This window comes from Chelonus insularis, unplaced genomic scaffold, assembly GCF_013357705.1.
Source record: "Chelonus insularis isolate UGA/USDA-ARS -01 unplaced genomic scaffold, ASM1335770v1 contig_88_pilon, whole genome shotgun sequence".
Taxonomy (NCBI): Eukaryota; Metazoa; Arthropoda; class Insecta; order Hymenoptera; family Braconidae; genus Chelonus; species Chelonus insularis.
This window is the reverse complement of record NW_023276776.1, coordinates 4,599,722-4,615,338: the sequence shown is the minus strand read 5'-3', so window position 1 is coordinate 4,615,338 and position 15,617 is coordinate 4,599,722. Positions and strand designations below refer to the sequence as shown.

At 28.8% G+C, this 15,617-nt stretch overlaps 1 protein-coding gene across 5 annotated transcripts in view; it reads left to right on the top strand.

Annotated features, from left to right (window-relative positions):
* Ih (hyperpolarization activated cyclic nucleotide gated potassium channel Ih) overlaps window positions 1-15,617 on the top strand; it is a 55,828-nt gene that overhangs the window by 9,825 nt on the left and 30,386 nt on the right. For all 5 annotated transcript variants that reach the window (XM_035091677.1, XM_035091681.1, XM_035091679.1 and 2 more), the window contains exon 2: window positions 5,783-5,866. In XM_035091677.1, coding sequence (XP_034947568.1) covers window positions 5,783-5,866 — 84 coding nt within the window. The remainder of the gene's footprint in view (window positions 1-5,782; window positions 5,867-15,617) is intronic.

Genomic DNA, 15,617 nt, shown 5'->3' with positions numbered 1-15,617 from the left:
TAAAAAAATTCACAAAAAAAATGGGATATTTGCCAGAAATGAACAAGTCTATGCTTTTACTTGATTTAAAGTGAATTACTTCTGATCAAGGTATTCACCAGAATACTTTTTTTTTACAATTTCATAGTATTGTATAGCTGTTAGTAACAAACGAATAAACAGATACTTTTTACATTTAATAATAACTAACAATCGCATTTTAGAATGTGAAAAAATTAGACCAATATATTTTAATTAAGGCAACATATTTTTTGTTGAAAAAAAATTAATTCACTGATAAATTTTAAAAACCAATGTTATTTGTTGTTGAACCGAATCATATCTTGATTATTAGACTCTATGTAATAACATACAATGGTATAAAAAGAAACAAATAATATAAATACCAGGTGGTTTTGAAGAGAATTGTTTTTAACTTTTAATTCCATTAGTCATTGCTTTTTAATGACCTAGATTTATTACAATCGACTCATGCAACCATATAATTCTGCAAATTTTCATGTTCTTGTGTCTAACTGTATTGAGTTCGCCCGGATCAACAGATTAATTTGCAAGTAAACCAACAGATTGACGTTTGTTGAAATAAAAAATATGAAATACAAAAAGTGTATTCATTTTTTTATAAAACCTAAAATGATGGAAAACAGATAAATATACATACCGTCAAAAGATAATTGATGTGATAAAAATGAAAAATATGTTTTATTTACTTACGAGTATGTTATTGAAGATATCAATGCTACCGAAAAAAAAATATTTCTTCAATGAGAACTCCTAATAATTACTTCTAGTTGAAGGATGAAATATTTTTGAGACTAAATCAAGGTTCGAATTTTCCAATAATTTGAGGTCTTTTCAAAGATTTTTAAATTTATTTTCTGTACAAAAATAAAAAGAATGAGGTGTGAAAAAGTCCTCTATTCATTTTACACCAGCCAGTGTGTGAGATTAATTGTTCAGCGATTTCACAGACAATTTGAAAAAAAAAAATTAACGGTCTTTCGACCCAGGAATTTTATTTCGGTGGTGTCGAATACAGGTCCACCACCGAATGTTAGTTTCACAAATATTATCTCATCTTCTGGATAATATTTTCAATTAACTCTCTACTCAAAATTTATCTTTTTAACATATCACATTTTTTAATCCTTCATGTACACATCTTCAAATATTATTTTTCTATTTTAATAATCGTAATGTTTAAACCGGAATTTCTAAGTGACATCTATATTCGACCTTACATACATGACTCACTTCAGATTATTCTCTGATTATTCTCTCCCGCCATTTTTTAGTCGATGAATATGAAAATTTGCTGAGCAGTAGAAACACGCTCGTCCCCATATTCCTCTCAAGAGAAAAAAAGTAGAAAATATCTGAGTATAAGAGCAAAAGTAAATCTAAATTCTTTTGTAGTTCAATTATAATCAAAGTTGACATTTAAAAAAGTAGAAAAATGCTAAGTACACTTATCTCTTAGTTAGTTATTCATATGAGCATCAATTCTAGAAGCTTAACCCCTAAGTATGTGCTTTAAAAACTTGTGAAACATTTTTATCAACAAGTGAGTGACATGTTAAATACTTTAAACACTAAATAAAAAAGTGATTAAACGTTAATGTCGTTTTTATAATAAAAAAAAATCACATATCTGGAAAGAGAAGGTAATTACTTAACAGTGTTTATTCTTCTTATATTTCTTGAACATTTTAGCTGGTAGAATAACTCAATATTTTCTACACAACTATATTATTTAATAAAATAGTCGGAGCTTGAAATAAATTATTTTGCTTTAACTAGATCAAAGAAAGCGAATGCAATGTAAATGCTCTTGAAATACAAGTGTGTAACCTCATACTGATAGTATGACGCCTAACTTTGTGTACGGTTAACCTCGCACGTGTGTAAACATGTGTTACATATGCAAAGTGTATTGTTCAATGAGTGTAAAAGAAAGGACTAAAGTACACATTACTTGTGTTCACAAACGACTTCTTATAGATTATTCTACTCTTTACATCTTACTGGCAAATATAAAAGAAAGTTATGCGAATTTTTCAACTAACTTTCGAGAATACTTGCAGAACTTTGAAATGAATGTTATAACCGTTATTTAATGAGTTTCATTTTTTATTATAGGCTTAACTTGAGTTATATAATAGGTCGTAAATCTGTCAATATTGCTTGTAATGGTCAAGAGGCTTTTCCGCGTAAAACGGAAATCGAGACATGCGTATACATCATTTCCGAGAATTCTGTTTTCCCTGGTTGTGAATTCTATGGTATGACAGCAAGATCAATTGCGTGTTATATCAATGTCGAATAAATATTATTACAAAATAAGGATTTACTCGATAGAGGAATGGCCGCTAGTGAAATAAATCATTCATTTTTGTAGAATGTTCGCTGGCTTAAGACAACTTGGAAAATGTTAATGGAAATATACTTTATGTTGAAATGAAAAAAAGTTTGTGCTTTTGCTTGGTAGATTATCAATACTGATTGCTAAGAGATGAAAAAATAAATTATTTGAATTGGATTTAAAAAAGAGAGAGAAAACGGAGTATTAAAAAAATGAGGAAAGCAAGAGAAAGAAGTTGCATCGATGAACTACTGTCAATATAAAGTGATGCATGAATTAATTGATCTGAGAGCTCAATTGATGGCTCGTGGGAAATTTGGTTATCCATCATTCATGAATAATGATGTATAAAAAAAATTGAATTTCATATTAAAATCATGTTGATCTCTAACAGCACAAATTCTTCATGTGTTGTCAACTATGTTGCATTATTTAAATTGAATGATTACTCTCATGCCATTTTTTCGAAGCAATTTTTTCTAATGTAATTGATGAATATTTTTTTAATAAGTTTATTAATTGATATTAAATGTTGCAAATTCTCATATCAATATTATTAAATAATCCATAATTAAAAGCATCATCATAATATTATAAGCTTAAAAAGTGGAAGTTATATCCTGATGATCGAGACTAATTTGCTAAACCTATAATTTTATGTCGGCTTATTATAATTATAATTTAACAAGTACTTATTAGCTTATGATAGCGCATAATTATTGCTTCTGTTGTGTATCATTAGCGAAAAAATTTATCCTACACAAAACATTTCATATAAATTCACCTTTTGTCGATATAATTTAAAAAATATTTATATACATAATTGTAAGCTTTTATTTCAGTTATTAGATAATTTCCTACTCTTAATTTCAATTGTGATTTTAAAACATCACATTTAATATTTTCTTTGTGAATGTTAAAACATACTTTGATCTTAGTCTTTTGAAAATTTTTTTTTATAAAAAAAATATAAAGCACAAAGTGACAGTCAGAAAAACCCATTTGTCCGCAGCCTAAAAGTGGTAGCGTGAAAAGACTTGCATTTTTTTTCACCTGTAACACATTCTAGCTGCAACAGAGGGTTAAAAATCCACTGAGACTTCTAGCGGCTTCCATGATTCTCGAGACTTTTTTTCTCATGTTTCCAAGCAGCATTTAAATTTGTAAAATGTAACAAAATCCTACTAAAGAAACAAGAGTGCTTGATCTTTAACAGAGAGTATAATATAATAAACACAATATTTATTATATTTGTGTTTTTGAGCAATTAAGTTTTTTTTTATTTTTATAGTTGAGAGTTAATTAAGATTCTTATTTAATCAGTATTGTTCATTATAAAAAGTTAGTAATTTAAGATCAATATTTAAATTTAAAGTTAAATAAAATCTTGATTGCTATCTCAATCAATAATTCATTTAACATCAATTAACTTTTTAATGACTTTTTTAATCTTCCAAATAAGTGACTTTAATCATAAAATTATGTTTGATGTATTTTTACTAAGAACGACAGTTTACTTAGATCTTACCCATAGCTTCAGTGTCTTAGTATTTTGTTAAAGTTGAGATTAAACCACAATGAGTAAGTTCACAACTATTGACATTACTAAGAGACCTTAAAGAAGATTTTCAGGTATCTTATTCTTTTCTTTTTTTAGCTTTTCACCTTTTTTTCTTTGCTAAAACCCTTAAAGACTTCATTATTTCTCTGCTTAACTCTTTCGTATGTCAGTGTGATTATGAAAATTGTCTCATTTTGTACACCGTGATTAAATGGAGAATCTTTAACAACACCCACACGTCTGAAGGATACGGTTAAAATATTGTAGGTCTCCTTCGTTAAGCTATGCTAGTAAGGAGAAAGCAGATTAAATGTGTTTATACATGAATAAGAAATTCAACGTCAAAGCTAATGGCTTTAATTGTTCCACTGGTGAGACATTAACATTTATCCTAATATTAGGAGTTGTAATAGAGATAATGGAAATCGATGATCAATGTTAGAACAGTTGTCAACGACGACCTTAGGCTCAATAGTAGTACCTTATGACTTGTGTTCTGCTATTATCACGACCATTTAATTTAATTAACTTGGAAATTTATTGTACTTAGTACTGAAATATATGAATTTAGATATTTATATAATTCTATTAAAAATGATTAATAGAATAATTAAAACAGAATTTTAATAGGGTATTTTTCTTGCAGAATTAAAGGCCAATAACAAAGTCTATCGATACAATCTTAATTTCGTGCTCGGCTCAAAGATGACGTGGATCGTGATACATCTAGAGCACAGAATATAAACTTGAGATATTCATGATCAGGTGTTCAAGGGTATTATCATCAAGATGCGCCAGTGAAAAGTTGTATTGGAGACGAGTTTTAAACGTGGCCCTGAGCTTTCGGGGCAGTTGGCCGAGGCCAGGGGCTCTATGATGATGTCGAAGTGAGGCTGTTCGCTTTTCTTGACATACTCGATATATGGGAGAAGGTCAAGCACCTTTTGGATCAGACAATGAAGCACTTGCTAAGGGTTGTTGATATGCGCACGCGCTTCAAACTTGCGAAGATTTTTGTCCCCTTGTTCTAAGTGCAACAATTGTTCTTTTTCATCTTCCATTATTTTTCTAATCAATTGGCGTACAGATCAATTATCATTCAACCGGAACAAAAAAGTTCCACTCGCATATCACATTCATTCAATAGTATTTGCCCGACGATTTTAGTTGCTCATCCAAGTTATTATACTTGGTTTCTTTGCTCGAATGTAAATTTACTCGAGATTCATGAATAATTCAAAATTTATTCTCCTTTCTCTTGCCATAATGACACTCTTCACAAATCGTCTAGTATCCCTCTATTCATTCACACACCTGCATTTTCAATCATTGATTTGGGATGCCAAAAAATATTTGAATTCTAGTATCAACCTTCCTGTATTATTGTTGTAAATTCTAAAATACGGTAAATAATGTTTCGATGTTTTTACATTATTATGATAGAAAATAGACGTAGTACAAGCAGAAAGCTACGCTCAGTTGAACATCGATCAAATTTACTGTCAAAATGTCTAATGGTTGCGGAAAAAAGATCATAAGAAAGCTCGTCATGAGGAAAAACTTGTAATAAAGTTATAAAAGCAGAGACAAACTTTATTTCTAGTAATGAAATTATATAATTGTATCAAAGAGTTAAAAAATTTATTAATAACTGTTTAATGCATTATAAGTAATTCACAATCAGCAACAATAATTTTTATTATTGTTATTATTTACATTCATTATGTTATATTTAATATTATTATGAAATGCATGTCTGCATGTATTTGACTGCAGTTCATTTAATTTTACTCAAAAAATACAAATTTACTGTAGTGATAATTATAACGTTTTTGTCTTTTTTTTTATTGTTAATACAGTTGCCATGGAAATGAGCATCGGCATTCCGGAAAGCATGAAAAGTGTTCATTACAGAAGCTCGAATCCTCCTGGCCATTTTCCCTGTAAGTTCTACACGGCTTTATATATTTTACAATTGAAAAAGTAATCATTTTACCTTCTTCTTCAAATTGACATCATCAGAGAAATTTTATTAATATAATTTCGAATTACGCTTGGGGTTTTCTACCTTCTTTCCAGCTTTATCCTTTCATTTATTAACTTTATACATAAAGTCTCCCCTTCGTGAAGAAGAATGTAATCCCAATTCCTCTCACTACTCATCGTGATCGAGTTAAATTCTACCAGCGTGGTAGAATCGGAAATATTGACAAGATAATTTCCGAAAATAATTATCTTACTGAATTACGTTTTTACTTTTGAACCAGATGAAGAAGATTCTGGAAATTTCATTAATTTATCTTCTATAAAAATAAGGAAATTAAAACAATTAGTTTAAAAGTTGGATCAATTAAAGAAAAAGTATCTTGTACCAGTGATATTTTTTTTTGTTGCTGGCACCCATTCTTTGATCAATAATTGTGCACTATTTGGCGCTGCCAGGTGGTACACATCTCGTGGCCACCCTCTGCTTCCGACAAGCTTTCCTAGTGTCTTGGAATATGGTCAGCAGATGGCACCACACGGTAGATTGTTCACTGCACCCCTTTACAGGGTATATCAACTCCAATTTATACTGTTTCACACTGGAAATAGCATACACAGTTCTAACAATGTACGATAAAGTCATCTCTACACTAAAACACAATAACCAGATAATAGTTTTGAGTCATCTGTTTTAAATGAGTTAGTTATCAATTTTTATTGTTTTTCATATTGGATTTTTTTTAGAACATTGTTTGATCTTGATAATTAACAAGTTTGATTAATCAGCAAATTAACTCAAGATTAAACCCTCCCTTTCAGAACTTCAACTCACAAGGTGTACCTGACCTTAACATCAATTGGTCGATATCACTGAAAATAGACAAACCCTACATTTAACCCAAAGAGACTGTTTATTTATAAATCTCAATAACTTGCACAAACCGATTTATCTTTGTTTTTGAGATAACAGCTTATTTGGCAGTCATTTTAGATTTAACACTAAAAGTTGATATATTTTACTTTGAATAAGTTTTAAAGAATTCATATAAATTATATCACCGCTTTTTAACTTTCATTTCAAATTTCATTTCCTGAAAATATAACGAGTATTTTTGTTATAATGTCCTGGATGAAAACTTTCTAAAGATCAGAGATTATCATTTACAATTTTCATTTTTAGATTTATGTTTTGGTCATTATAAAATTATCAGACTCTCGGTTTAAATGAAAATACTTAAAAGGCTTATTGATAAGAGAAAAGCTCTTTTTCCTATTATATAACCTTGAGAAAAAGAGAAAATTAATGTGCTCTAAAAAAACCCATGGCCGTCTACTTTGAGAGACATATATGCATACACTTCTTACCCTGACACGGAGAATTGAAGTACACACTTCAATTCTACAAAGGCCTTAAAGTGGTACTATTGTATATTGTGCCTGAGAATTATTGAAACAACAATCATTTCGTATATATGTCCTCTATTCAGTGCATTTTAATTCAATATTTAAAAAAAAAGACAATATGATCAATGATAGCAATCTTTCTTCGATTGACTATTATTCTATTTCTCGAAAATTGACATTGATATTTCATAGTATTTGCTTTTATATCCTATTCAAGAGAAATTATAAATGATTCAGAAGTTCATTCTTGATATTTTCGAGCTTTTGAATTTGTAAATAATAAATACTTGGAGGAATTTTATTTCAATCTTCATTATCAATAAAAACTTTTATTATTTATAATTAAACCAATTTATTTTTTGTAATTTAATTGAAATCAATAGATAAAAAGGTCCTGTGAAATTTTTTGCAACATTTTCACTGACGATAGCTTGAATTTTAATTATATTTTTAAACAAACTATGATCTAATAATATTCTTTATTAATTATAAAAAGAAAAAAAATATATTTGGATTTTTTTTAATATAAAAAAAAATATATTACGTAAAAAATTTAATTTTAAACCTGCAACCGAAGCGCATGTAGCGGTATATCGAGTGATGAAAGCTAAGTAGGGACAGCTCGGAGAGCGCAGCCGTGAATTCACTCGATATTGCAGAATGGTCCTACAGGGAGTGACAGGTGTCGCCGTTGCGAGGGTGTAGAAAAAGCTTAAGATCGGTGGAACAATATTTCAATACTTTCAACTGCAATAAAATAATATCACAAAGGCCATTATTAAAAATAGTTGTTTGATATTCAGTGAAAAAGACAAAATAGAGTGCAGTGAAATTGTAAAATAACTTGAAAGTGAAATGAATCGAATAAGTCAGAGTGTTGCTCAGTAACTGATTGAGCAGATGACGTAGATGGTGCAAAAGAAATAAAAATTTTCATTCAGCTTTGATTGAAAGACATGCAAAAAATATTAAATGACATAAAACAATTGTTTTATTGATGATAAACATTTTGAAGTGATAAAAAAGCCTTTGATAATTATTATTAAATATGAATTTTTTTAATCTTAACTTTGACAACTGATATTATTGTTCATTCACATTTATTCCAAGTGTCCAGAGATTAAATTAACCAAACAAAAAGTTTCCAGTGTGTAATAAACATGATGTTTAAAATAATTTTTGAATGATATTGTTTTTTAAAAAATCACTATTTATTTATTTTTCATAACGCTTTTTTATTATAATTTTTTATCAACTCAAACATCAAAAGCCAAGTGATGGAATTCAATGAAAGTGTTTTTAACCGTCCTATAAATTATTTATTTGCAAGCTTAAAATTAATCATCTATGCTACATTTGCCTTCAGCCAATTGATAAATCCTTAAAAAGCAATTTCAATAACTGCGCAAGCTCAGTGCCTTGGATACCGAGTCGCCTGTTTTCCTGGCAAACTTGCGAATATACCAGACACGAATATCTAAGCTTTCTCGTGTGACAAGAGGAACATAAGCTTGAAGCGTACTCAGGACGTTGTACTGAAAACATACTGAGCTTCATTGCTTCATACAAAACATTAATTGATCATTGGCTGTGTTTACTTATTTGTATAAAATTTTAGAAAGCTGCTATAAGTGTTCGATAAAGAAGCCTTGAATAATTAAATAAAAATCAATAACTAATTATAATAATATATGGAATTTTAAATTTGAAAAAAAAAAAACAATGCAGTAGAAATACACAATATTTTTGCTACACACTTTGTAATTTATAAATCAACAAAGCTTGCTGCTTGTCATTATCTTCTTATCTTCGTTGTTTACGAAAAATATTTACAAGTGTTCTATGAGTAAACAACGAATAAATATTTATTGTTATTTAACAAATCATTTCGTTGGAGAGTTTTTGAATAGAAATAATTGCTCAAAGAGAAGTGTGAGAGAGAAAGATATATGGAAATATGTCATTTAAAAATATCTTACGAAAATGTTTGAAAAAAACGCGGCAAATAATCATACATGTTTGGAACAGTTAACGGACATAATAATTTTGGCTGAAAGTGCAAATAAATATTTATTAAACGTGTGTGAGATGATTTTTGGCACGAAAATGTCAATAACTTAATACACCAGAGTCGAGAGGAAGTAAAAAAGAAATAAGGAGATAAGGAGGAAGAATGACAAAATACGGATTCGCCAGGTTGGCGATATGGCGGCCAAGACGTTCAGCGAACTCACAACCTCAGCACTATCAGGAGAACAATCCTTTAATGTATGAAATCATTGTTTGACATGGCAATTTTTGATGAAAAAAAAAATATCATATGGATGTGCAATATTAAATAATATTTTATACACTACTTGATAATTGTTAAAAATTTTGTTGCAATTGCTCACGCTAGCTTGTCACAAAAATCATCATTCTTTCAGTTGAGAGAAATAAAATGCAATGTGCTTTAATTGTTACATTGTGCCTTAACAAAATTGTTAATATGAATAACTATTATCATTAATTGTATTTGATCACTTAAATTTTTTATATGATAAGTATGATTGTAGATGCCTTGAAATAAACGTCACCCATAAATTTTTTTGTAATATGCAATAAATCTTGTTGTTTCATGCAATAAATTTTTTGTTTTTTCATCGCTTGCTGTGCTGCCTTTTCAAACCCTTCCACCTTATTTTTAGCTTTTTATGTGTGTTACAGATGCGAATTATAATTCCAACTTCATTTTTATGTTGTTTAAAAATTATTTTAAAAAGTGAAAGATTATTAAATATTTATATTAAACTCGATATACATAATCCAAGTTTAAACCATACCCATCAACTTCGTTGAAATCTATTTAAAAGTTTAACGTGAGGTAAGATAATGAGGTATCCGCATGCAAATGATTCCTAGATAGTTATTATTTGTATAAGCAACGCACTTGAATCATGACCTATTGAAGTTGAACTAAAGGGGTGAGGTATAACAGATCCCTAGGGCAAAACTGACCTTCAATTTTTGTTGTTTAGGATGATATGATTTTCTGAAAAATTTCTATTGAAGCATAAAGGATAAAAATTGCAGTCGTTTGGCATTTTACAGAGCTTTCAAAAGAATATTAAAGTAAAAAGATTATTACATTTTCATGTGACAACAGACTTATGAATAATTTTTCCTCAATTTATCGTTAAAAAAAATTTATGCATGCAAGAAACATCAAAAATATGAATAATAAAATATTTTTATGTATATTTTTTTTCAATAATTTTTTATTAAATAATCTTTCAAACATAGTATCGTAATATTTAATAAATAATATTAAATTTCCTTCAGTTTATTTTTAATTTTTTTCTTTATTCACAAAGATGATTTTAAATTACTTTTTCTTCCCCAACCTATAACTTAAAATTTTTTTAATCATGGAAATAATTCACTGCTCCAATGAATTGATAATTTCAGCTTTGAATCTATTGTTAAAGTTTGCTGTTAAGTAAAAATGGAATTTTTTGCTAAATTAATTTTTCCGAGGAATCTGTTATACTTCATGTAGTTTTATTAATCTCATCGTCGATTTTAAAACTTGTTTATTGCATAAAAAAATCGTTGATCGTTCGAGGGTTCGCCGTACCACGCTTTTGCTAGTATTGATCTTGGTTACACCCCCACTTGGTCACCCTCCCTGTGATTCTCCTCCTCTTGAACCCCCGAACTTCTCTGTGCCCTTTACATATACTCAATATAACTTCCGAAATATATCCTTAAGACAATATTGTCCTATTCTGTGTGTTTAATCTACTTGAAAATTCATTTCAATCCTAATAACAATTATATCCCTGGTTAATTTCGTTATTTAACTATCATGAATTAAATAGAGAAATGAAATGAAATAAAAATACTTGTTATCGACTCAAACCATAACTATAATATAACTGCTCGCATAAGTTAGTAAGACTAAATCGACAAGTATCCGTGGATTAAATCGATTCCAGTTTGACCTGGTACACTCATTCTCAACAGCACCGTGTGGCTTTCCCTCACACTTACATCAATCAATAATGATTGTCGATGATTTATACGGTCATTAATACGGCAATAAAATTTCTAGAAAATCATAAATATTAAAAAAAAAAACTGTTGACCTGAACTGAATATTATTATATATATTCATATAAATATAGGTATTTCTAAAAAAAAAAAACAATAAATCCCGTTACAAAAACTAGTGTGATCGGTTGACCAAGATCGACTATCTATTGCGTGTCGTGTTGGTGGCACAAAATCACGCACTCGTTCGTGTGAATGTAAGCAGGTAATTTATATTATATTTGAAGAAAGGTCGAACATAAAAAAGCTCTTATAAGTAGCCATATAACAAAAATAAGAGCTAGAAAAAAAAATAAATGACTTTTGCGCATGCTTGTATAGTCTCTTATTAACACTACAGTAGTGTATAAACTCTTGTCATTGTCGCGTTCCGTGACCTTACCCTTGGATAAATAAATATCACTCGTCACGTGAGCACGACAAACTTTTCTCGTTTTAATACACGTTTCTGCTTCTGCTGAATAAAAAGCTACCTTAGGATTGTGCTTTCCTCTTGTATAAGATAATGTTAGATCGTTATTCATACCGAATCGAAAAGTAAACTAATGGGAAATAAATGTAAAAAGGCCATTTTCATAAAAATAAATAATGAATCTTCTGATTGGCTTAGCATATAATTATTCATATTGACAAAACACTAGATGTGCTTACGATAAATTGCTTTAAATCAAGTGTAATTGAAAAAAAGAATTTATGTGTAGATAAGGTTGAGCTGGAAAAATATTCCTCGAGATGTTATAGAATAATTTTTTTATTATTTTGAAGAAAACCTTTTTTTTTGCAATTAATTTATTTTATAGAAAATACATAAAAGTTCAATTATTTTAGCAATTCAAGTTTTGCTATAAAATTTAAAATTTATGTTTTATTATTTCCTCTATGACAGCATATATTTTTATAGTAATAGAAAAATACTGATGTGACGTTGAATATTTTTTTGAAAAAAATTTTGTTTCTAGAAAAAAAAAAAATTGGGGCAGTTGGGATTGTCATTAGAATGACACATTTTTGAATCCGAGAATTTTTTTAATGAATCTAAAATTACATACATTTATTTTTAAAGTATATATACTTAAAAATTTAAACAATTATATTTTCATTTATTTTGATACAAAACAAATTTTTCTTAAAAAATATTATCATTGTAACAAAAAAAAAAAAATAGCTACGATCATTTTTAAAAATAAATTTTATTCAATATCTCAACAATCTTCATTTTTTAAAGCTTACAATATTTTTTTCGTCGTTGAAAAAATTGATTATAAAATAAGCTCGACACCTAAAATAATTGTTACAATAAAATATCATTCATGCAGAATTATTTATCAATCCATATATCCGTAAACAAGGAAGTGTAAAATGAATGGAGAGATGAGGAATATGGTTATATAGTCTAGTGACCTACATATTGCAAATCCACATACTACGTATAACTACAACTGAGTGAATATACCGATTTAGAACAGATATCTATCTAATCGATCGAATACAGAAATATTAGATAATAAGTAAAATAGTTTATATGTCCAGTTATCAAAGACCAACTTATATTTTTACTTTTTTTTTCATTACTTTTGTTCTTTTGCACACTTTTACTCCATTCATTCAATACGTTTCTGCTTATAGTCATGACGTCATGTCTTTATTTCAAGTTCCAGCTGTTAATCGAAAAATCAAGAGCATGAGAAATGACATGATTATTTATTTCCTTCTTTTTTTTCTACAATACATCTTTTCATTCTATGAATTGTGCAATAGATGAATTCCTTTTTCAAATAAATCTGAATAATTGACAAAATCTCGTATTGAGTTCGTTGTATTATATGCCATCTACAGAAACGATTCGTAACATGAATTAAACTTCTACCACGTATTACTGATAAAATAGAGCGGATATTTATATCAGATTTTTTTTTAGAATAATTAACAATACTACGTTATCTACCTGCACTCTTTTTATGAAAATTTTTCACATTTCCATTTCCCATATTTTATACATACGAGAGGCTCTTACTCTCGCCTTCTCTTCTCATTTATTCAAAGAGACATCTAATGTATGTGTTACATACGAATTTTTCACGAGTTTTAAATTTCAAATAAAACACATATGTATATTTGACTAAATTTAGAAATATGTCAAAAAAGCCAGCAAAACTAGAGGTGAAAAGATATTTATTCATTTTTAAAATAAAGTCATTCCTAGAATTAACTCCAATCGAATTTATTATAAAAAAATCTTTGTTTATTTCATCTTGAATTGAAAATAAAATCAACAAAATTAAATAATATAAATACAGTGATGATTTATCTGCTCTTAGATGAGAATTTGTTGGCTCAACAAATATTCCCTATAATGTTGTGATAACCTTTTAAGATAAAGTAAATTAAATTGAAAATTGAACAAACATTTATTTTTAGTAAAAAAAAAAAAAAATATTTCTCCAACTATGAATATTAAAATCTATATAAAATAAATTCAATAGAAAGATGAAAATAAATGGGTTGAAAGCAGTGTCGTTAATTCCAAAAATAACTCAAAAAAATGCAGAGATTTAAATTCAGTCCTAATGACTGTTGTAGAAGTCATTAATTACCGCAATGAATTCACTACAAAGTCATCAGGCAGTAGTAATATGTTTCATCAATCTATTATTTATTTACTATGATTATCTTGATAGAGCACACTAGTATCAGTATCATTATCATCAATAAATAACACTTAATTGTTATTGAATTGCTTGGATCTTTAGCCTAAGGCTCCAAAGTCTTGAATGAATTTACAACACAAGTTGGAGTATCATTTGTACAAAAACTAAAAGGTTTTCTTTTATATCAAAATCAACTCACTTGTTCTATTCACTAGTTAATCTTTTAGCGCGGAATTTGAATAGACAGGCGTGAAAGTTAGAGCATCAAATGAATACTGAGTGCAGACTGTGCGTCACCACATTCTGGACCTTGATGCGGCAGCAGGTTGCATTATATGGGGATGAAGCTTCTCTCTCGAGGGAAGTGCATGCCCCACCTTCTATTCCACATCTTCCGTTGGCGCGCACGAGAACCCTCTCCACCACTGCCGGTACTCGGTGCTGTCCTGCAGGCCAGGCCGCGAGTGGAGCTTCTATCAGAGGAAGTCTTTGGTCGTGCTCTTAGTCAGTCAGTCAGCCAGTGAGTCAATGAGAGTTACACGTGTAAAGGCTGAAATAAATAATAACTACTCACTAAATTAATCATAGTACTCAACGAAATCTCTGTTACTATTTTTCTTTAAATTTAAACAAATTCTCCGTATTTTTCTAAATAGATTTCTAAATAGTTTTTCGAGTTGATATTCACAGTTTAAAAAGAAAAAAAGAAAAAAAATTTAGTCAATTATACACAATTATTACTATTATATACAACTAAATAGTAGATGACATTTCTAAAACCAAGTGTGTGCTTATAAATTTGGTGCTAAAGTGACCAGGAATTAAAGTAGATATTTACCTGAAAGTAATAGTGTTTGAGGAAGTAAAAAATATCAAAGTGATTTATTTTATAAATAAAATATTCATTCACCAGGGACCATATTTTAGAGTGGAATTGTTAATTAAGGTACGACTTTGTTTGTTTTTTACCATTTTTATCAAATTATGTTGGAATTTTAAAAGTCTACAAAATTAAAATAATGATAAATTATTATCAAGGGTCATATAAATTTGACTGTCGTGATTAAGTATAGTTTATTTCAACATGGACATAATTATGCCGGTATTTGGTGTGTATATTAGTAATGTAAATGAGTTAGTTGTACGTCGTTATATTGAAAGACCTTTGTATCCAATACTCAAATCTCATTTTACATGCGTGATTCAATAGCTGATTATAATATATATAAGAATTAAGAATCCATATGAAAACAACTGTGTGTATATATTCTTCTGAAATGATCCATTAAGTACTCGATCGTTTCGTTTGTCTCTGCTTGTTATTCTCTTCTTCCTCTCCGCATAATAATCATCTCCCCAACGAGTTATGATTCATCACACTTTGCTGATCGCAAGACTCAAAAATGTAAATTAAACGAAACAGCTGTTTCGAGAGGAAAAAATTCAAAAAACGACAAAATCAATTATTCAAGTTTTTTTTTCTGTAGAATTGTGTTAGTCTGACTGGTATAGTACTGTTTCTACTTCACGTTACTTCATCTGTAAACTCAAAAAGAAAATAGCT